General features: G+C 37.8%; 1 protein-coding gene and 1 non-coding gene across 2 annotated transcripts; one reads left to right on the forward strand and one right to left on the reverse strand.

Moving 5' to 3' along the window:
* Positions 1-3,465: 3,465 nt before the first annotated feature.
* LOC142639706 (uncharacterized) lies at positions 3,466-4,290 on the reverse strand. Its single transcript, XM_075813849.1, has one exon. It carries the CDS (start codon positions 4,288-4,290, stop codon positions 3,466-3,468), a length of 825 nt encoding a protein of 274 aa, XP_075669964.1.
* On the forward strand, positions 3,800-3,906 carry LOC142641865 (small nucleolar RNA R71). Its single transcript, XR_012845539.1, has one exon. It is a non-coding gene; the product is annotated as a small nucleolar RNA R71 (small nucleolar RNA).
* Positions 4,291-23,003: the final 18,713 nt, after the last annotated feature.

Genomic DNA, 23,003 nt, shown 5'->3' on the forward strand with positions numbered 1-23,003 from the left:
AAGGCATCTCATATTTCCTAGAAATATTTCCAACTCTTTGACAATGATCACACAAATTAACAAATTTAAATGCATCTTTAAAAATAGATGGCCAATAAAACCCTGATTGTAGAATTTTTGCCGCTGTTTTTGCACCACCAAAGTTGCCGCCAACTTCCAATGAATGGAAATGTCTGAGTATGTTCTCCATCTCCTCCTTGGGCACACATCTTTTGATTATCTGGTCCGCACAGTGCCGGTATAAAAAAGGTTCTTCCCAAAAAAAATATTTCAAGTCGGAGAAGAACTTCTTCTTTTGTTGATATTTCATCCTAGGAGGTAGAATTTGCGACACCAAGTAGTTGACTACGTCGGCGTACCATGGAACAACTTGTATAGCCATCAAATGCTCATCCGGGAATGCTTCTTTTATTTGAACTTGCTGCTCATCATCCGTACCTTGAAGCTCCATCCGAGACAAGTGATCCGCCACCAAATTTTCAGTACCCTTCTTGTCCTTAATCTCCAAATCGAATTCTTGTAGAAGCAAAATCCATCGAAGCAATCTTGGTTTAGCATCCTTCTTTGCAAGCAAGTACTTCAGAGCAGAGTGATCGGTGTAGACAATCACCTTCGAACCTATCAAGTAAGAACGAAATTTGTCAAAAGCAAAAGCAACTGCTAATAATTCTTTTTCAGTAGTGGGATAATTCAGTTGAGCTTCTGTTAAGGTACTACTTGCATAATAAATAACATGAAAATTTTTATCTTTTCTCTGCCCTAAAACAGGCCCTATAGCATAATCACTGGCATCACACATTAATTCAAATGGTAAATTTCAATCTGGTGACACAATTATAGGTGCTGAAATTAATTTCTTTTTCAGTGTTTCAAAAGCATGCAAGCATTCCTCAGAAAATTCAAATCGAGTGTCTTTAATCAACAAATTGCAAAGAGGTTTAGTAATTTGGGAAAAATCCTTAATAAACAGTCTCTAGAATCCGACGTGTCCCAAGAAACTTCTCACGCCCTTCACATTGGCTGGTGGTGGGAGTTTTTCGATCACTTCTATTTTTGCTCTGTCAACTTCAATTCCCTTAGAGGAAATGCGGTGGCCCAGCACTATCCCCTCCTTTACCATGAAGTGGCATTTTTTCTAGTTCAATATTAAATTTGCCTCCTTGCATCTCTGTAAAACTGAAGATAAGTTAGACAAACAATTATCAAAAGAATATCCAAAGATAGAGAAGTCATCCATGAAGACTTCTAAAAAAATTTTCCACCATGTCCAAGAAGATGGACATCATGCATCTTTGAAATGTGGCTGGCGCATTGCAAAGGCCAAAAGGCATCCACCTATATGCAAATGTTCCATATGGACAAGTAAAAGTGGTCTTCTCTTGATCTTCAGGCGCGATGGCTATTTGATTATAGCCAGAGTATCCATCCAAAAAACAGTAGTAAGCATGCCCTGCAAGTCTTTCTAGCATTTGATCAATAAAAGGTAAAGGAAAATGATCTTTCCGAGTTGCATCATTAAGCCTTCTGTAATCTATGCACATTCGCCATCCCGTGACCGTCCTTGTTGGTATAAGTTCACCATTATCATTTTTGATCACGGTTATTCCACCTTTCTTTGGGACGACTTGTACTGGACTTACCCATGCGCTGTCCGAGATAGGATAAATAATTCCGGCATCTAATAGCTTCAGCACTTCTTTATGCACCACTTCTTGCATTGATGGATTCAATCTTCTCTGGGGTTGGATAATCGGTTTATATTTTTCCTCCATTAAAATCTTGTGTTTGCAAATTGAAGGACTAATTCCTTTGATGTCAGAGATGGTCCAACCCAAAGCCATCTTGTGTTCCCGCAAGATTCTCAGCAACTTTTCCTCCTCTACATCACTCAAAGAATTGTTAACAATAACTGGGAGAGTAGAGTCTTGACCTAAGAAAGCGTATCTTAACTTTGATGGAAGCAGTTTGAGCTCAAGTTTAGGTGGTTCTTCTGGTGGAGATGTTGGCTGACATGATTTCAAGTCTTCCACTTTTGGTTGCATTGAAAGAGGAAAGAGTGGTGTAGCCTCCAAATATCTTTCACACTCCTTAACCTCTTCATCATTGAATTTAACAGGTGTAGAGCGAGTAAGACATACCTCAAGTGGTAACTTTAGAAAATCAATTGCATAAGTCTCATCAGCCATGATCACGTCTCGATCACTTATTTGAAAACAAGAATGTGTCTCGGAAAGAAATTCCATAGACTTAAATACATCAAAAGTGACCTCATTCTCTCTGACCCTCAAAACAAGTTTTCCTTCCTGGACATCAATTAAGGTCCTCCCCGTCCCAAGGAAAGGTTGACCCAATATCAAAGGGATCTCCTTGTCCTCATCCATATCAAGGACAATGAAGTCAGCTGGGAAGATGAACTTGTCAACTTTTACTAATATGTCTTCAATGACTCCTCTTGGATATTTAATGAATCTATCCGCCAATTGTAAAGAGATAGTGGTTGGCTTTACTTCTCCAAGACCCAATTTCCTGAAAATAGAGAAAGGCATTAGATTAATACTTGCCCCTAAATCACATAAAGCTCTATCAAAATAAGATTTTCCTATAGTGCAAGGGATAGTGAAACTCCCCGGATCTTTCAGCTTAGGCGGCAGCTTCTTTTGTAAGATTGCACTACTCTCCTCTGTCAGCATTACTGTTTCACGCTCCTCCAATTTCTGCTTCTTTGATATAATATCCTTCAAAAATTTAGCATATTTAGGCATTTGTTCCAAAGCTTCAATGAGAGGAATATTAATATGCAATTGCTTAAATATACTTAGAAATTTAGAAAACTGATCATCCACATTGTTTTTTCTTAATCTTTGCGGAAAAGGAATGGGTGGATCATAAATTGAAGGAGAATAAGTCTCAAAAGTAACTTCCCTGGATTTTTTTTGATTTTGAAGCTCTTTCATTCTCCTTAGTCTTCTCAGCTTGCTCCACTTCTTTCATCTCTGACTCGGCCTCTTTCATCTTTGACTCCTCATTATCTACAGCTTCATCTTGTTTTGCATTTGTTACTTTTGGCTCCTCATATGTTCGTCCACTTCTCAATGATATTGCCTTTACATGTTCTTTTGGATTGGTGACAGTGTTGCTTGGAAAAGTTCCTGCAGTCCTCTTTGTGAGCATGCTTGAGAGCTAACCGATCTGCACCTCAAGATTACGGATTGAAGCTGAGTTGTTTTGGATCGCCACATCTGTCTTCTGCAAGTATTGCATGAACATGTCCTCAAGTGTCGGCTTCTTCTCTTGCTGTGGAAATTGCTGAGGTGGTTTAGCCTGCCCTTGGTTATTGCTCCATGAAAAGTTGGGATGATTCCTCCATCCAGGATTGTACGTGTTCGAGTATGGATTATTTTGACGTTGAAAATTTGACACGTAATTTGCTTGTCCATAACTCGATTAGGCAAAAGGATTTCCCACTTAGCAGTCAGCACTTGAATGATTTCCTGAACAATGATCACAAACAACATTAGTTTGAATAGCATTAACATTCATTTTACCTAGTTGTTGAGACAAAGTTGCCATTTGTGCCACCAATGAGGTAATAGAATCAAGTTCTAAAACTCTAGCTGTCTTTCTTGGCATTGCTTTTTCTGTAGGCCATTGATAGTTGTTGGATGCCAATTCTTCCAGAAGTTCATTGGCTGCCTCATGAGTTTTACTCATTAAAGCTCCACCAGCTGCTGCATCAACCATAGACCTGTTTGTAGCTCCTAGACCATTGTAGAATGTTTGCACTTGTAGCCATGTTGGAAGGTCATGATGAGGACACCTTCGCAATAAATCTTTGTACCTCTCCCATGCTTCATATAATGATTCACCCTCAAACTGGATGAACGTGGTGATATCATTCCTTAGCTTTGCTGTCTTTGCGGGAGGGAAATATTTTGCTAAGAATTTTTGAGCCAATTCCTCCCATGTAGTAATGATGCCAGGTGGCAAAGAATTCAACCAAACTTTTGCTTTATCCCTAAGTGAGAAGGGAAAAAGTCTTAGTCGAATCGCATCATCTGTCACTCCGTTATGTTTAAAAGTATCACAAATTTCCAAGGAATTTGCAATATGGACATTAGGATCCTCTTGTGACAACCCCCCGAACGGGATAGTCTGCTGTATCATCTGAATGATGGCCGGCTTGATCTCAAAATTATTGGCTTGTATGGTTGGCCTCCTTATGCTCGATGTAGCTCCATTTACCGAGGGCGTAGCATAATCTCTTAACGCCTTTTGCTCTTGATCGGCCATATTAGATAGAGATGTGTTGGCCTCTTTCTTCTTTTCTTTCTTGAGTTGACGTAAGGTTCTTTCAATTTCAGGATCAAAGAGTGTATGCTCTAATAGTTTAGATCTGGTCATGCACTTCTAATTCCTGAAAAGAAAGAAAACAAACTTAGATGCACCTAATTTAAATAAATAAATATATATATATATATATTTGAATAAATAAAATAAAATCCAAAGTAGTAAATATGTAGCTAGTATCAATATCAATAACAAAAAAGTTAATCCCCGGCAACGGCGCCAAAAACTTGTTCGCGTAAAATAATCTGCAAGGGCACAGAATCGTAACAAGTAGTAAAGTGTTTTTAGAAAACGAATGTCGAACCCACAGGGATTAACTATGCTATTGAATACCGAAATTCACTAAATTAATTACTATTTCGAAAATCGAAAATAAATGAAATGTTCTACTATCTGAATTAAGTTAAACTATTTAATAAAAATAAATCTACGAATAAAAGATTAACAAAATGCAAAAATCTAAAAGTGTAGACATATGATAAGAATGGATCTAGAGCGGTTGATTTCACCTAACAAATCCCACACAATTTATTCTTCCTAATTATTAAATTCTAATAATCTCCCGTTGATGATTAAAAATTCCTTAAGTATTCAATATCTTCTCTCGAATAATATCAAAAATATCTTCAACTAACAATTCCATATCTCTATGTGAATTTAATTAATTGGAGACTCATTACGTACTTTGAATTTTCTGAAAAATCACACTAATCGCGGTAAAGCATCTCTACTTTTGCTCAACTAATGATGTTTAATTCTAGAACTAAAATAACAAATCACCTCTCGGTCTCATTGTAATTCAATTGATCAAACAATAATTCGTAAAAAAAAAAATAGTCAGCATTAAGAATAAGAATTAAACACTTAATCATGGAAATATTAAAAATAAAATAACTCAGAATATAAATTGTGTGTTCATTGCTAGACTACATCAACGCTCTAGAAAATAAATTTAGTTCATAACAAAATTGAAAAGAAAACAAATAAAACTTATGTTTTTCATCTGAATTAGTTGATCAACATGAAGCTCTCGCCTTTGTCCTTAGATCCTCCTCTTCATAATGACTCCCAAAACAAGTTCTTCTATGCGGCGCCCCCTTTTCCTCTCCGGTTTTTTTTCTTTTTTCCCTAATGAGCCTTTAAATAGGTCAAGGAATCCTATTCCCGCTTATTCAAAAATAATTATCGTCACTTCATTTTCCTTTTGTTGGCTTCATAAAATAAGTGAAAATTGTAATACCATATTGATAGAGCTTCTTTAAAATTTTAAAATACAATACCTATAAATTAGAGAGTTTTATTAATTTTACCATAAATAACAAATAAGAGTATCCTAATTCAAAATAAATAAATAAAACTAACTAGCCCGCACATTGTGCGGGTCATACACTAGTAGATATAAAAATAGAGACCTCACATGAGAAAGCATGAGGTTCTGCCAAGTGGCACATTCTATGTAAAGAGAATTGAAATATTCTCAAGTGCCACATAAAAGATAAGAACAAATTACATATTGACCTTTTGTTTCGTTTGGTTCAATGTTTCAAGACTTTTATAATTAACAAAAATAAATATTCTTTGCATCATTTGGTTCAATGTTTCAAAACTTTTCATCCCTCACACATACACACAAGCCTCTTTACCTTTTAATTCACCCTTTTCACTCGTTGCACTTCAAATTCTTTATATATACCTAGCCATAGCCACCTCATGTTATCCCATGTCAAATACACACAAACAAAAAATGATGTCATTTACCTTTAATCTTTCGATGACACCTACTTAGCTCTAACATTGTTGTTTCATCTAATCCTAACTCATATGAGTTGGCTACTGTAGAGAGGAAACATTCTTGACCTATCACAAGCTGGCACATCATACTACCAAGTTGTCAAAGTATGGCCAATCACAAAGCACCACATACTGCTACTAGGTTTTGCTATCACTAATTCAGAAACAAACAGAAATTTGCCAATTGTCTTTGAAATAAAAGCATAAAATGCATGCAAAAAAAAAAAAAAAAAAAAATCACACATTGACGCGTGTAAGAAATGATGTAAGCAGTCCAGTGCATGTAAGCAATGACATAAGTAGTCCGGCACGTGTAAGTAATGACATAACATGACCAATCAGGCTGTGACATGTGACACCAATCAGACTCTGTAATGTGTCGCTCACCCACCCTTAAAATCCTATAAATAGAAGCCTTCCTAAGGCATTTCTACACACACCAAGACATCTAGACCACAAGCAGCATTAAAGAAGATTCAGAAGCACTCAGAAGTACAGAAGCTCTATTGGAATCAAGTTTCAAAGCCATCAAGTACTTCCAACCTTTAAAGCGAAGAAAATTCGATGTAGAATGATCTAAACTACCTGCCTAGATCTTAAATTTTGCTAGAATCAAGCCCAAAAGCCTCCGAAAACTTTAAGAAACCACAAACTAGTGAAGCTTTACAGATTCAAGCCTCCAAATTCCTAAAGAATTTCCATCACAAACCTTTGAAGACGAAGAACACGCAAAGAACACATGAAGAACACAAAGAACAAAGGATTTCTAACATGCTCATAGCCAGAGATTCGTCATAATTCTATTTCAAAGATCTTTGATCCATCCTTCTACCAAATTGAAAGATATTTGGTGTTCGAGTCAAAATCACATTACTACAATTCCAATCAACAAGTCTTTCAAGGAGATCGAATCAAAGGATCACTCATTTGTAATCATAAAGTATTGTACCACATATATTCATCAATACAAATTCACATTGTGAAACTATTTTACTTGTTTGATTTATTTCAAACTCAAAATTTAGTCGTCCACAAATTTTGGCATGCCTGGTGGGACCTCTCTGCCTTTCATCTCTTTCTCCTTCAAAAGAAAAGAAATTCAACATCACTTTGCTACCAGCTTCAATGGCCTCTCAAAAATGTTCGAAATTCAACAATTAATGCTTCCATTGCCAATGATTATACTAGCCCATTCAACCCCAACCAACCAAAGAAAGCGAGACTTATACTATCATATCTCTGGAATTTCTTGAAAATAAGAAAGTCACCGCTAAGGATTCATTTGTCTCGAAAGATTTGGAGATTGTACATAACACCAGCCAAGGCACGTGAGAGTGCTGACGTGGCTAGATCCATACCCTACACATGGAATAGCTGTGAGCAAAGGAAAGGAAAGGTTGGCTGAAGAAGGGGATCTTTGGTTCATGCCAATGGTGTGACCATCTTGGGGAAGAGTGAGATTTGCACCTGACATGGACACCTAGCACTTGCACAAAAGGGATATAGCGATCCCCTATGGTCAAATGTTATAGAACACCCCTTATTGGTTGAGCTTCTGTTGGACCACTATTAAGGACACGCGTATCACTCCTGGTATCCCTAATGTCCCTTTCCCTGTCCAAGATTTGCTCCCCACATAGTAGCAGAGCCACCCTCCGTTTTACTCCCTTGACATTGGTTTGCTTTTTCTCTTTTCCAACCGCAGTATAATACAATAGCTGCATTAGGATTTGTAATGGGCGAATAAGGGTTTGGCACCTATCTTGATGTACCTCACAACATTCCTTGTACTATAAGAGGAACATGTTGTTGAACAATTATAGAAAGAACCTAGAGAACAATAAGAGAAAAAGCAGAAAGTTTGTGCAGGAAAGTGAGGTAGAGAAAAAGCTTTCTTTGGGAAGAACATCAACCCTGTACAAAGGCTTTCATTTCACATAATAGAGAGATTTAACTAGTAAGGGACATTCTCCCCTTGCTCACCTGTGATTTTTCATCCCTTCCAAAGGGTTTTCCACATATTTTTCCCATGCCTTCTTTACTTTCCATTTCTCTCGATGTTGAAGTGTTAAAGCTTTCTTTTTTTATTGTTCTTAAGTTTTTTTATTCCACTTAAATGTATTGTTAGATGCATCATCCATTCTCTCACATAGTCTTAAAAATCTAACTTGCACGTACATATATTGATAACCAATCATCCCAACGAAGAGCTTTTCTATGAACTCTTCACTTGTCATAAGAAACTTAAGGAATGACGTGCCTTTGATTCATGCTATTTCACTATTTTCTCCATCATACCTAAAGGTCATGCCAGTGATGATGACTGACACCTCTACCATGGAAGAAAAGATGATAGAAATGGAACAAAAAGTTGCCTTCCTCACGAGGACACTTGAAGATAGGGATGTCAAAATAGCAACCCTAATGAACAAACTGGAGGTACAAGATTCTAATGAATCAATCTTGAGCTTGAGCACCTGCCTGGCTTTACCTTGAAAGGAGAAAACGCTAAAGTCAACAAGGGAAAAGGAGTTGAAGACGCTTCTCAACACGGACATTCCACCTTAATTGCCTCGTTATCTGTCCAACAACTGCAAGACATGATAACTGTTAAGTTATGATTTTTCTCATAACATTTGTATTGGCTTATTCCATGACAAAAAGGTGTTGTAATTTAATTAATTTATCTCTTTGTATTTTTGTGGAATTTATTTGTAATGGGTTTAGTATGAAGTGGTGAAGATTTGATCAAGACAGCTGAAGGTCACATGAGAAGCACATGTAGGAAGGTGAACAGTCAAACCAGGTGTCCAGCTCAGTACAGCTTATGCCGGAGGTTAACTCGCGACTTGGATTTACGACTCGGACCATCGCGAGTGACCTACGGAGTTCCCCTGTTTTACTGAAAATTATGACTTTTCATATTCCCATCACTCATACTATATATACCTTCATTACCCTTAGAAATGGCAAGGAGCCTATTGAGAGAAAAAAGTACTGTATGGGGGTTCTTCCACTAGTTCCCTAATATACTCAAAACCCTATACAAAGCTCATTGACAACATGAGGATGACAAATGGATACCAACCTCCTAAGTTCCAAAAATTTGACAGGAAGGGCAATCTAAAACAACACATTGCTCACTTTGTAGAGACTTGTGAGAATGCAGGAACTCAAGGAAGCTTCCTTGTAAAACAGTTTGTCCGTTTGCTTAAGGGAAATGCGTTTGATTGGTACACTGACTTAGAGCCTGAGTCAATCGACAGTTGGGAACAACTCAAAAGGGAGTTTCTTAATCAATTCTATTGCACGCGTCGCACGGTAAACATGATGGAAGTTACTAATATCAAGCAATGGAAGAATGAGCCTGTTGTTGATTATATCAATCGATGGCGTTCTTTGAGTTTAGACTACAAAGACAGACTTTTTGAAATTTCAGTTGTGGAGATGTGCATACAAGGCATGCATTGGGGATTTTTTTATATCCTTCAAGGGATAAAACCCTAGACATTTGAAAAGTTAGCAACTTGTGTGTAAACACAACTAAAATGGATTCGCCACCTAGTTTTGCAATGGTTTAGGAAACATATATATAGCGTCCTTTCGAGGAAGGACCATTGATCTTACTACCAAAGATATGGGTTTGGAGTTTAGGTACGTTCTTGGGAAGGTGTTAGGCACCCAAGACCGCCTAACCCTCAGATTGACCTCCCATCATGGTGTCTTATTTCTTAACCTTGATAAAATCGTCTTCATCAATTGTATACTAACTCACACACAAACTAACATACATCTAACCATACAACATGACATCATTCATCCCAAAACACATACATATCTACCTTTAAACAAAAGAGTGCCAAACCTATACGCACATGAAAAACCCTAGCATGTGAAACCATATTATACCATTTATCTCAAACAGAGGCAACAATAAATCATGGCAGCAACTTAATCATGGCAATCATAAGATCATATAAACATCTATACTCAAAATTAAACATCATACAAACATATTCATCACAAAAGATGCATGTTTATATCAATGCATGACCTACCTTACCTTGTAGCAACTCAGCACCTATGCCATTATGTATGGACATGTGAATGCATGTTTATGGCATCAAAATGAAAGAAAACCATAATCTAGCATATGAGGGATAAATAACAAATAAAGCATGTGAAACAGAGGCTCAGATACGTGTACACATATGAAAAAGGTTTAAACAAAGGCAATACATATGAAACAAATAAATGAAATAAAGCAAAAACCTAAGTTAGGGTTTCTTGACAACGGCCTGCATACGCAGGCCAAATCCCATGTACATAGGATTTGACTTGCATACGCATGCTTATGGCATATGTGCGTAGGGTTGTTCAAAAACTCCAACCTAGAAACAAACTAGTAGAGAAATAGAGCAAAAATGAAAACCCTAATTCTAACAACCAAACATACTCAGAACATAAAAAGAACTGTACAACTAACCTAAACAAACATGCATAAATATAAACTAAGCAATAAAACAGGCTAAATCAAAGATTAAAGGCAATAGAGAAAAAAGGAAGAGTTTAAGGGAAACCTTAAACAAAAAGCTCTTCAAGCTTGATTTTTGACTGCTCCCCTCAGTCAAATCTATCACAATTCAATAAAACATTGATTAGAAACTTTAAACTCAAAGGATCAGGGACATAAAAGGTTCCAATCAAATAAAAATGACTTAAGGGTGTTTTGTGAAAAACTCCCTTTTGATTCACTATTTTCTAGTGAATCTTATGTTTTCCCTTAGGATTTTCTGTGTGTTTTGAAAATGTACCATGTAGGGCTTTATATAGTGGAAAAAATGGAGTTTGGAATGGCTCCCAGACGATGTGGGATTCATTCCAGATCTCATTACAAACCCTAACTGCGTATGCTAGAGAGTGCTTGTGTGCGCATGTCTTGGCCCACGTACGTGGGCCAAGGGCCTCTTTGGTCATTTATTTCCAAAAATAGATTTTTGCTCATTTAAAAGGTTATATTTTTCATTTTAACACTTCTCAAGTCAATTTGATATGTGATTGGGCTCTAAGTTGGTCTTGGGCCTCATAGTATCATTGGGGAATGGGGGCCCGAGTCGTAAGGGATACAAAATGCAGTGTCTACATCGTACGCATGACATGAAGCTGAGTATCTCTAGCCACGGAAATACGAAACGTCCCAAACATGAGGAAAGGAAAGAAAGAAGGGAAATAAAGAAGAATGATAGGAATGCAAAAAGCAATGTCAAAGACTTAATCAATAACAACTTTGCCCTAGTCAAAATTTCAACAAGAAATGCAAAGACTAATGAGGCCTGAGGGAGGTTAATAGCATGAGATATGTTGCTCGTCACTTGAGGAATGAGAACAAAAGGTATATCCTTTCCCAGATGCCGATGTACCCAAAATGCTAGAACAACTGCTCAAGTTGAAATTAATTGAATTGCCAGAGTGCAAATGATCGAAGGAGATGGGGAAACTTGATGACCCAAACTATTGTAAGTATCATCGCATTATAAGCCATCCAATCCAAAAATGCTTTGTTCTCAAGGAACTTATCATGAAGTTAGCCAAGGAAAGGAAAACCGACTTGGATTTTGATGATGTTGTCGAGTCAAACCTTGCAATAGTTCCCTACAGGTTACCTAGTCATATGTCTCCGACCACTAAGCAGGGGGCAATACTACAATTATCAAGTTTAGTTCTCTTGAACCTGTTCAAATTTGTCTCTCACAAGAAACATCTGATTGTAATTCATATGATGATAAAAGGTCAGCGATGGATGCAACTTTAGTTAATGGATGGGATTTTGTAGTGTGAGTAGCATTAATGGTGGTACTTGGTCCCGTCTTTCCTCCCTCTTACTAATTTGTTCCCTTGCCCTTTACTCCATAAGGAGGAAGGCTGGATGATGGTTACTTGTAGGAGATGGAAGAAAAGGCAAGAATTCCCTCTTCATTTGATCGCCCAAGAGCCCAGAAGATCACAAAACCAGATTCATACTCGGTCAAAAGGAAGGAACGATAAAAGGCAAGAAATACTGAAAAAAATTTGTGATTTGGCACATGCCCAAAAACTTTGAAATCTCATCACACTGGAAGAATTCTTCCCCAGAAAATTCTGTCAAAATGACTCGGCAGAAGCCATTCACGCTGTCTTTTGTTATGACATTCTTGACAAAGAGGAGGATACAAACCATGGTAGTCTAGACGAGACTTTTTCATCCTTGAAGGAACTTCAATCATAGGCTGATGAAGTTGAACCCTTGCAATCCTGCACCTCACCAAGAGAAGTGCTCACCCAAGCACATGAAAAGCCAGAGATGTTCACCCCTTATACCATCATGCTTCAACAAGCCTAGGAATGTTGTGCATGCTCTCCAATCTTAACTTTTATTGATGAGTATCTGTTGTTAGGCTCTAAGCTCCAAAATCATCCACTTTATGTCTTTGGTTATGCTCGTGAACAAAAGATCGATCATATTCTCATTAATGGAGGTTCAGCTGTTAATATACTACCAAAAATGACAATGAGAAACATGAGAAACTATGCATGATAACAGGGAAAGTTTTGGGAGATTTGAAAACATGGGAACAATGAAATTTTAAAGGAGATTAGTTTCTGGGAAAGGTAGGATTAAACGGTCATGGCTGAATTGAATCTGAGTGAGGTTGGACAAGCATGGTCAAATTGAATCTCGGAAAGAAGGATAGGATAAAACGGTCATGGCCAAATTGAATCTGCATGAGATTAAATGAGCACGGTCGAATTGAATCTCGAAAAGGTAGATAGGATTAAATGATCAAGGCTGAATTGAATCTGCGTGAGATTAAACGAGCACGGTTGAATTGAAATCCGTGTGAGATTAAACGAGCACGGTTGAATTGAATCCCGAAAAGATAGATAGGATTAAACGGTCATGGCTGAATTGAATTCGTGTGAGATTAAACGAGCATGGTTGAATTGAATCTCGAAAAGATAGATAGGATTAAACAATCATGGCTGAATTGAATCTGTATAAGATTAAACGAGCACGATTGAATTGAATCTTGAAAAGATAGATAGGATTAAATGATCATGACCGAATTGAATCGTAAGAGAGAGGCATTTTTAAAATTCTTGAAATTTTGAGATAAAAAAAAAAGAAATAGGATTAAACAAATGCAGTCAAATTGAATCTCGAAAGAGTTGTATTTTGAAAACCTTGACTTTTTAAAGAAAACATGATATTTTGGGTATGGACATGTATGGCATGTGTTCGGCAGTAGGGTTTGACATACTTACGTGTTTACTTGCATTGCCAAATATTTTTGGGCTTACTAACCAATCTTGAATTTGCTTCCATAGTTATGTCTTGACGGACGAGATCCAGTGGTGCTTGCCGGAAGGCTTCCACCATTGTTCTGTCTAGAGTCGATTTGTCTAGTAGTGACGACGATACTGTTTCGGCTAGTCTTCAGGTTGCACGGACTCTTCAAAGGTGGTTCGACCGAGGAGGTGATGATCCTGCGCCTTCTAGAGCCATTCATGTAGCACATCGTACTAGGAGTTGGTGTCTGTGGAGACGGCCAGTGCCTCGCTCAATCCCGCATTGGTTTCGGAGGCAGTTCTTCATAGTTCCCTTAGAGCAAGAAGGGAGAAGGCCCAAGGGGCTAGGAGCTAGAGGAGGAGCTCATGTTTGATGTTGATGCTGACTTGGAGGCTGATGACAATGTCAAGCCATGTTCAGGTGCTCAAAGGTGCTGCAGTCGCAGACTGAGGTTTCTGCCCAGTTTTTTCGGGGTTGAGGCCTATACTGGAGATATCAATGATGACAGTATAGCCAACACTCATCTTCAGCATGGTCTGAAGAGGCAGCCTTCCACTCAGATTTGGAAGGCTCAGGTATGTGCTCGTTTTCTCTTTCAATTGTCAAATCTAAATGTGTAGATATGTATGGTAACTGGTAGCTTTTCTAATTTCAAGCATAGGCCCTTGACAAGATTCGCGGTTGGGGAGCTAGGTCTTCATTCCTCCTTCATTTGTATGACCTTGAGATGAATGGGTGCTATCTCGATTTCTTGGTTGAGCAAGACTTTGAGGAGTTCCTAAGGATTACTCCTTATTTTATGAGGCATGCGATATCGAAGACTTTGGTGCAGTGATTCCATGTAGAGACTGGCACCTTTCATTTGAGTATTGGGGAGTTTGTAGTCCTTCCCCTTGACTAGACGGCTATTCTAGGCCTTAGATTCGGTGGGTATTCGATCTCGACCGATCCTGTAGATTCGGTGAGCAAGCTTTTTCGCATTTGCTATCCCCTTACTCTGGAGAAGCGATAGTACTTTGGACCTACCGACAAGCCTCAGATATGTATGGAGTGGTTGAAGATGAACACACCTTGGGAGGCGGAGCTAGACGACATTACTTTCAGGTGGTTCTTCTTCTATTTCATCATCGGTCCCTGCTTGTTTGGCAACAACCGGTCGGTGCTGACTTGCAAGCTGTTGGGAGCCATGAGAGTAGTGTTGGATATAGGGGCCTATGATTGGGGGTCCCTCTCTTATGGATTTTTTATCTTTTTCCTGAGGCAAGCTTTACGATGTGGCTTTAGGAGCCTCGAGGGTTGTTGGAAATTTTTGATATGGTGGGCATACGAGTATATCCCAGCCTTGTGCCCATAGTATTCTGGCCTTTCTTTAGAGGTTTATCCTAGGGCATATGCTTCATCTCTCTGCGAGATCACCGGAGTTGTCTTGACACAGCCATCCACTATCAGCGCTGTGTTGGATTATGTCACCTAGGGTGAGATACTTAATCGTTCCTATGATGGGTGGTTGTTAGCTAGGTGTGAGGTCACCTAGGCTATGGTTGAGTCGCGGGCGTGACACTAGATCTGGGCTTTGTTGATCTAGGAGTTTTTCTTGGTTAAAAGGACCCATCATTTGGTTATGTCGATCTTTAGAGTTCACAAGTTTTGGGGTTTATGCCCTGAAATCCAATTTATTGGCATGTCATAAATAATTAAATTGTTTAATTATATGAGACTATCTATAAATGAACTAATGAGACATTATCTTAGTCCATGAGATGCATTGTATGTGATTTATGTGAAAAGTCACAAAAGATATAAATCAAAAGTTCTTTATAAACTCAGAATTTCAGTTCGTAGTCGGTGATGAAATTGGGCATTTCATCTGCAAAGACAATAACATATCAACTAAGATGATTTGCCTTGATCATAGAAGTGGAGACTTCTAGTTGGTATGTTGATATGTTTTAAGAGTTAAGACATATTGAACTAGACTGCTGTGAGATTTATTATTCTTCTAACGACTGTCAAATGAATAATAAATCTCACGGCTTCTATTTACATCAACTCTAAATCCTGAGAGAATAATTGACCTGATCATGAGATGTAGGTTGCTTTGATATATCAAGAGTGAGAACTATTAGTTACGGTCAAAACCTCAGTATGTTGAGCAGCCATATTTAGTGTTGATGGAACATATATTCTCAAGATGGAATTCATAGTCTCTTAACGGAGATACAAAATATTCCCTTGAGATAAGTTTAATGAGTTTGGTTATTTAGAGAGTTGGGCCCAACCACTTTAGTAAGAAGTTACTAAAGTATATATTTATGGAATTGGATTTCATAAATATATAGTGAATAACTTAAAGGATTAAACTGGGTACTCAAGGATTAAGATGTAGTAATTTACAAAGTGGCAGTCTACATCCATGACTTTGTATTACTACGAATATTTTATGAAGGGGTTGCATGTACAATAAAGTCTTGGGATATAATTTATAGATAAAGCCTAGAGTGCAACTATATTTATATATTGATATTAAATATAGTTAATGGTAACTTTGGACTTGTCAAGAGTTGACAGAAAAGCCTAAGGCCCATTGGAGCTAGTGTCTTATTGGTCCATTTTGGTCCTACTCCAAGCCACGCACAAGAGCCCAATTGGAATGACCCAAAAGGCTAGCCCAATTGGAATGGCCAAAAGGCTAGCCCAATTAGACAATCAGTTATATATAAGGAGAGAAACATATAAAATTTCATTAAGGGTTTTCATGAGACCTTTTCATTAGTGTTTTTTTTCATACAAGGAATGAAATGGTTTGTATGTGAGTGTTGGACACTCCTATTCTCATCTTGGAAAATGATTGAGAGACCACACATCTTGGGAATTAAGTGGAATTGGAGTGAAGATTAAAAGTGTTCCCAAGTGCTTCTAATCTTCGGTTTTGAATTTCACCGCACTAAGGTACGCTTTCTTGTTCTTAAATTCTGAAACTTACATAGTACATGTTATCAATTATGAATGAAGCAGATCCGTTTATTTTTCTCTGTGCATGTTTTGTATAAGATATAAACACATATTTTCATGTATTGTTCCAACAACAAGGACCCCCCTTAGGAGTTTACGTGTTCCGAGGTAGTTTTGGATGATCCTAATGTTAGGATTAGTGCCCTTAAATCCTATTGTATGATGTTATGTATGATATTATGTATGACATTATGTATGACATGATGTATGACTCAATATTGTGGTTGATAAAGTTATTTTATTATTATCTAAAATAATGGTAACATGAATATAAGATATTATCATATAGTCCATGAGATGCATTGTATGTGATTTATGTGAAAAGTCACAGAAGATGTAAATCACAAGTTCTTTGTAAACTCAGAATTTATAGTTCGTAGTCGGTGATGAAATTGGGCATTTCATCTGCGAAGACTATAACGTATCAACTAAGATGATATGTCTTGATCATAGAAGTGGATACTTCTAGTTGATATGTTGATATGTTTTAAGAGTTAAGACATATTGAACAGGACCGCTGTGAGATTTATTATTCTCCTAATGACTGTCAAATGAATAATAAATCTCACGACTTCTATTTGCATGAACTCTTAATCCTGAGAGTATAATGAACCTGATCATGAGGTGTGGGTTGCTTTGATATATTAGGAGTGAGATCTGAAGTGACGGTCAAAACCTCAGTATGTTGGGCAGCCACATTTAGTGTTGATGGAACATATATTCTCAAGATAGAATTCATAGTCTCTTGATGGAGATATAAAATATTCCCTTGAGATAAGTTTAATGGGTTCAGTTATTCAGAGAGTTAGGCCTAACCACTTTAGTAAGAAATTACTAAAGTATATATTTATGAAATTGGATTTCATAAATATATAATGAATAACTTTAAAGAATTAAACCGGGTACTCAAGGATAAGATGTAGTAATTTACAAAGTGGCAGTCTACATTTATGACTTTGTGTTACTACGAATATTTTATGAAGGGGTTGCATGTATAATAAAGTCTTGGGATATAATTTATTAATAAGGCCTAGAGTGCAATTATATTTATATAGTGGTATTAAATATAATTAATGGTAACTTTGGACTTGTCAAGAGTTGACGGAAAAGCCCAAGGCCCATTGGAGCTAGTGTCTTATTGGTCCCTTTTGGTCCCACTCCAAGCCACACACTAAAGCCCAATTGGAAAGGCCTAATAGGCCAGCCCAATTAGATAATCAGTTAGTTATAAAGGGAGAAACATACAGAATTTTTATAAGTGAAAAAAGAGAAATAAAAAACGGTGTGTGAGAGAGTGTGAGACACACTTTCTTTCTCCCTTTGAAAAGCTGATTGAGAGACCACACATCTTGGGCGTAAAGTGGAATTGGAGTGAAGATTAAGAGTGTTCCCAAGTGCTTCTAATCTTTGTTTTGAATTTTCCCACACCAAGGTACGCCATCTTGTTCTTAAATTCTGAAATTTACATAGTGTATGTTATCAATCATGAATGAAATAGATCCTTGTTTATTGCTTCTGCTATGTGTTTTGTATGAGATACAAAACCAGAATTTTTCCTTCACCTAACTATATGACAGGCTTTTTTGATGGTTTTGTCACGGAGGACACCAATTACTTCACTTGGTTCTTGCCGTCTGCAGCCAGACCCATCATGGATGATTGCCTTGTGAATGGTGGTAGAGTGCTTGGTGGTATAGCACATACTTGTCGGGCTTTGAAGGCCTACTTGAGGTTGCATGTAGATACCTTACAGGCTAGGATGAGAGATCTTAAGGGCGTTGCTATCGCTAGAGAGGGGTATAAATAGGAGGAGATTACTAGGTCACTAGCTCAAGAGAGGAACCTATGGCAGAGAGAGAGGGAGGCCCATGCCATTGCCACAAAGAGAGAGAGAGAGAGAGGGCTTAGCTTCAGGTTGAGATAGGTCTACTTCGTGGGTACATCGGCATTTTGAATGGTGAGATGAGGGGGCATAGGATGCCTGTACCTCCCGCACCTCATATTCTTGGTAGAGATCCTCCTATTCACTAACATGAGTCAAAGTACATGCCTGCTCCTCTTGGATTGGTCGATATTGGGGATATGCCCTCTTAGATGATTGGGCACGGGGCCTTACCCTAGGATATGTCCCAGGTTCTCTAGTGGATCGAGCTAGTTCTTTTATAGGTTCCATTTCGGATGAGGATGTTGATGACGGTAGTGTGGGTGCTTTGCTGATGATGTTGTTAGAGATGATGACTCCCCTTAGGCTATCCGTGTATTTTTGTACCATGATGTAGCCCCTGCACGGGCATGTTTTTCTCATTTTTCTTGTATTTTGTAAACATTGGCCTTTGGTGGGCTAGAATTGTATGTATTAGATAGCCTCTTGGTAGGCTTGGACTGTATGTATTATATTGCATCTTGGTAGGCTTTGATGTATGATATTGCCTCTCGATAGGCTCTTGATGCATGTATGTACATTGCCTCTTGGTAGGCCGTCATTTATGTTTCTAGATTTCACTTGTTGGTAGGCCCAAATGTATGAGTTGACATTGCTTCTTGGTGGGTTTTACATGTATGATTTGACATTGCCTTTTGGTAGATCTTACATGTATATTTCTAGATGTTGCCTGTTAGTAGGCTCAAATGTATGATTTGACATTGCCTTTTGGTAGGTCTTATATGTATGTTTCTAGATTTCTCTTGTCGGTAGGTCCCTGATGAATATACGAACACTGCCTCTCAGTAGGTCTTACATGTATGTTTCTGGATCTCGCCTGTTGATAGGCTCTTGATGTATGTATGAACATTGCCTCTCAGTAGGTCTTATGTATATGTATGCCAGTAGCACTTTAGCATTTAGGAGCTGGTTGCACCATTGTGGTCACTCTGCATTGCACCGTACTTTCATGGATTTATTGATAAAATTAGATGTTGATTGACCCGCTGAGGGATATGGAGAGAGGAAAGACCACATAGAATAAAACTGCTCTAGTGTAGGTTTTATGCGGTTCTTATCATGAGAATAAAGGTTCCTAGTCAGATGGACCCATTCTTAAGCTTATTGATTAGTAGGAAATGGACTGAACCACGCAAAATAAACTGCCCCAGTGTAGGGTTTTGTGTGGCTCTAAAATGATCAACTGACTTGAAGCGGGATTAGAATTGCACTGGACGGTATGGGTTTCTTGACAATCCTAATGATGATCGTGGATTTCCCTAGTGGGATTTTGGACTCGTCGCGGAATACACTGATTGTCTTGGTTATTGATTGAATCAACTAATGCTTTGAGAAAAGTTCCCTTGAGGAATTGATCGTTACAACCATCATACCATGTTGGATGGATTGCTGTTAGTGATTGGGAATGGCCTTAGCACTATCCCATTATATGTCTTGATGATGAGGGTTGAACTGACCCTTGAATCGGGTGAACCGGGTTTTGAGAATGAGGTTCAAGATATTCTGGGATGCCAGATGAGATGAACAAAGATAAATTGCCCCAGCGTAGGCTTTGTGCGGTCTCAGTTGTGCAAAAAATCTCTAAATGAATTGGTTTGCTGCTGGATCGCCCGCGAGATTGAGGTTAGAGTTAAGAGTACTCTTAGGGACCTTAGAAAGTTCCTGACAGAGGCTATCAGGGACAAGGATTACTGTAAGAAGCTTCTTGACACCACGGTGGAGGATTATGATAAGATGGGGAGAGCCTATGAGGTTGAGCTCGGGACCCTTAGAGCAGAGATCTGGAGTCACTAGCTTGGAGAGTGAGCTGGTAGATCTTACTCAAAGATTCACTATTTTGGGCCAGACAAGTGATGGGGAAAGGGCCATAGTGGGGGCCAGTTGTGCTGAGGCGAGCAGTAGGGTCGATGATTTAGCACTGAGGTAATTGGAGGCTAGGTCCTTCATTCATTCCACTTTGAACTTGTAGTATGGGCCGGCTGATGTGCCTAGTGAGCCATAATTGGCTTTTTGTCACCTTCAGGTAGAGGTAGAAGGAGGAGGCATTGAGAGTTGCTATTGGAGAGGTTGGCACCTTGTAGGCTTTGCTTGATATATAGAGGCAGGGCTGCACCTCGAGTCCCAGTATAGAGAGGGAGTTGGTTCGTCTTCGACATTCGTATGGCTAACTTATGAAGCTTTCTAGGGTTAGGTTTTTCTTTTTCCACCTCCTTGTTTAAATAGGAGCTTAATGGGCTCTTCTATTCCAAATAGGTATACACAAACCTTGGGCTTTCCTCGTCCAATAAAGATTATACAAACCCATAAACAAATAGCCTTTTAGAATAAAAATGTTGCTGGTTATAGTCTGAATCCCATAAGATTGTAGATCGAGACTTGTGTCGAGCTTTAATGAATCTCGATAGATCGAGCTTCTATCGAGGAGATATCAAGACTTGCAGATTGCACTTTTCTTGAACAGTTGTTGAGTAATTTTCTTGTCTTCAATGTAACCACTTGTAATGATCATCTTGAACCTACTTAGATTTACCCAAATACAAGTTAAGTGCGATTTGTCAAAGGATATGCCAATTACATAAAAATATGTCCTTTACAATCTCCCTCTTTGGGAATCCGTGACAAAACCACAAGAGTACATATGAATTTCCTAGGATACATTCTACTCAAGATTACAGAATAAATAAACCTAGTCTAAAAGATCTAAACCTTGGAAGTTGTTGCAAGAAGAAGGCTCGAAATCTTGACTTGGCTTTAACTTGTCTTTCTTGAAAGGCACTAAACAAAACACATCAAGGTATCATGTAGAAAATAATGACAAGTTAAATAAACAAGAAAAATGTGTATATAGAGAGAAAAGAAACAACACATGTGAGATAAATAGTGAAACACATACATCATAATCAAATATAGAAATAACACATGATGTATGTAAATGGATACAAAACCAAAAGATACACAACACAAAATATATATCAATATCAAAGTGTATTAAGCTAACTCTTCCCCTAAGTTGGTTACATCAAAATCTTTCTTCCCTTTAACGTGAAATTCTCCCCCTAAGTCTATTACTCCCCCTTGAGAAATGACATTTAATTCTCAAAATTCTCCACTTTTTTGACACGATTGTCAAAAGGCATAAAAGGTCAAAAAACTTGACCGGAGATAGACTAGAAAACTGATATAGAGGGAACGAGGAGAACAATGTGTTAGGACATATGTGGAAATTGTTATGTACATATGTCACTTAGAATTGGCTAATCCTTTGACAAAACGCACTTTACTTGTATTTGGGTAGATCTAGGATGGTTTAAATCTTCAAGCAACTTTGTGTTCAAGTCAAGAGTTAAAACCATGGAAATCTGCTCAAAAAACAAGTGAAGAATTGCTGTATTTTAAATCTCGATAGATAGCTCGATAGATTGAATCTATCGAGGTTTAAAAGAAGCTTTTTCCTTGAAGCTCAACAGCAGCTCGATAGATAGCCTATATATCAAGGTTTATGAAAATCAGATTTCCAGATCTATTTTTCATGCATATCCAAGCTATTTGTGTAGGGTTTCTTTTCTCATAGCCTTAGATATATATATAAGGAATATTTTAAAGGCCGTCTAAGGTGATGCAACTTGATGCAAAGTGATTATTCACTCAAATTGTAACCAGAGACAATTTTCCCTAATTCATCTTTCTCTTGAAAAAGCTACTGCGTTTGTACACCATAGAGTTTTGTAACCAAGGGGCTTCTTGATCTTCATTGTGTGGATGAATTGAAGAACTTTGCAGCCAACTTCTTTCTTAAGTTGGTGAGTAAGCCGCGTACTGGGATCTGCGCATCGATTGGTTAGTCACATATTGGGAGCTGTGCATTAAAAGGAGAGATTGTCACTACATTACAAGTCCAAGTGTGTATTGGGGTAAGGGTTTAATTGTAGGTTGGTATTGTTAGGTTTAGTGCCCTTAAATCCTATTGTATGATGCTATGTATTTTATTATGTATGACTTAATGTTATGATTAATAAAGTTGTTTTATTATTATCTAAAATAATGATAACATGAATATTGGGACATTATCATATAGTCCATGAGATGCATAGTATGTGATTTTTGAGAAAAGTCACAGAAGATATAAATCACAAGTTCTTTGTAAACTCAGAATTGTAGTTCGTAGTCGGTGATGAAATTGGGCATTTCATCTGTGAAGACTATAACATATCAACTAAGATGATTTGTCTTGATCATGGAAATGGAGATTTCTAGTTGATATGTTGATATGTTTTAAGAGTTAAAACATATTGAACTGGACCAGTGTGAGATTTATTATTCTCCTAACGACTGTCAAATGAATAATAAACTCACGACTTATATTTACATGAACTCTTAATCCTGAGAGAATAATGGACCTGATCATGAGGTGTAGGTTGCTTTGATATATCAGGAGTGAGGTCTAAAGATACAATCAAAACCTCAGTATGTTGAGCAACCACATTTAGTGTTGATGGAACATATATTCTCAAGATGGAATTCATAGTCTCTTAACGGAGATACAAAATATTCCCTTGAGATAAGTTTAATGGGTTTGTTATTCAG

Source organism: Castanea sativa, chromosome 6 (assembly GCF_040712315.1).
Source record: "Castanea sativa cultivar Marrone di Chiusa Pesio chromosome 6, ASM4071231v1".
NCBI classification, from domain to species: Eukaryota; Viridiplantae; Streptophyta; class Magnoliopsida; order Fagales; family Fagaceae; genus Castanea; species Castanea sativa.

Excerpts from the sequence above, each read along its gene's own strand:
- LOC142639706 (XM_075813849.1), bottom strand. The coding sequence starts at position 4,290 with ATGGCCGATCAAGAGCAAAAGGCGTTAAGAGATTATGCTACGCCCTCG.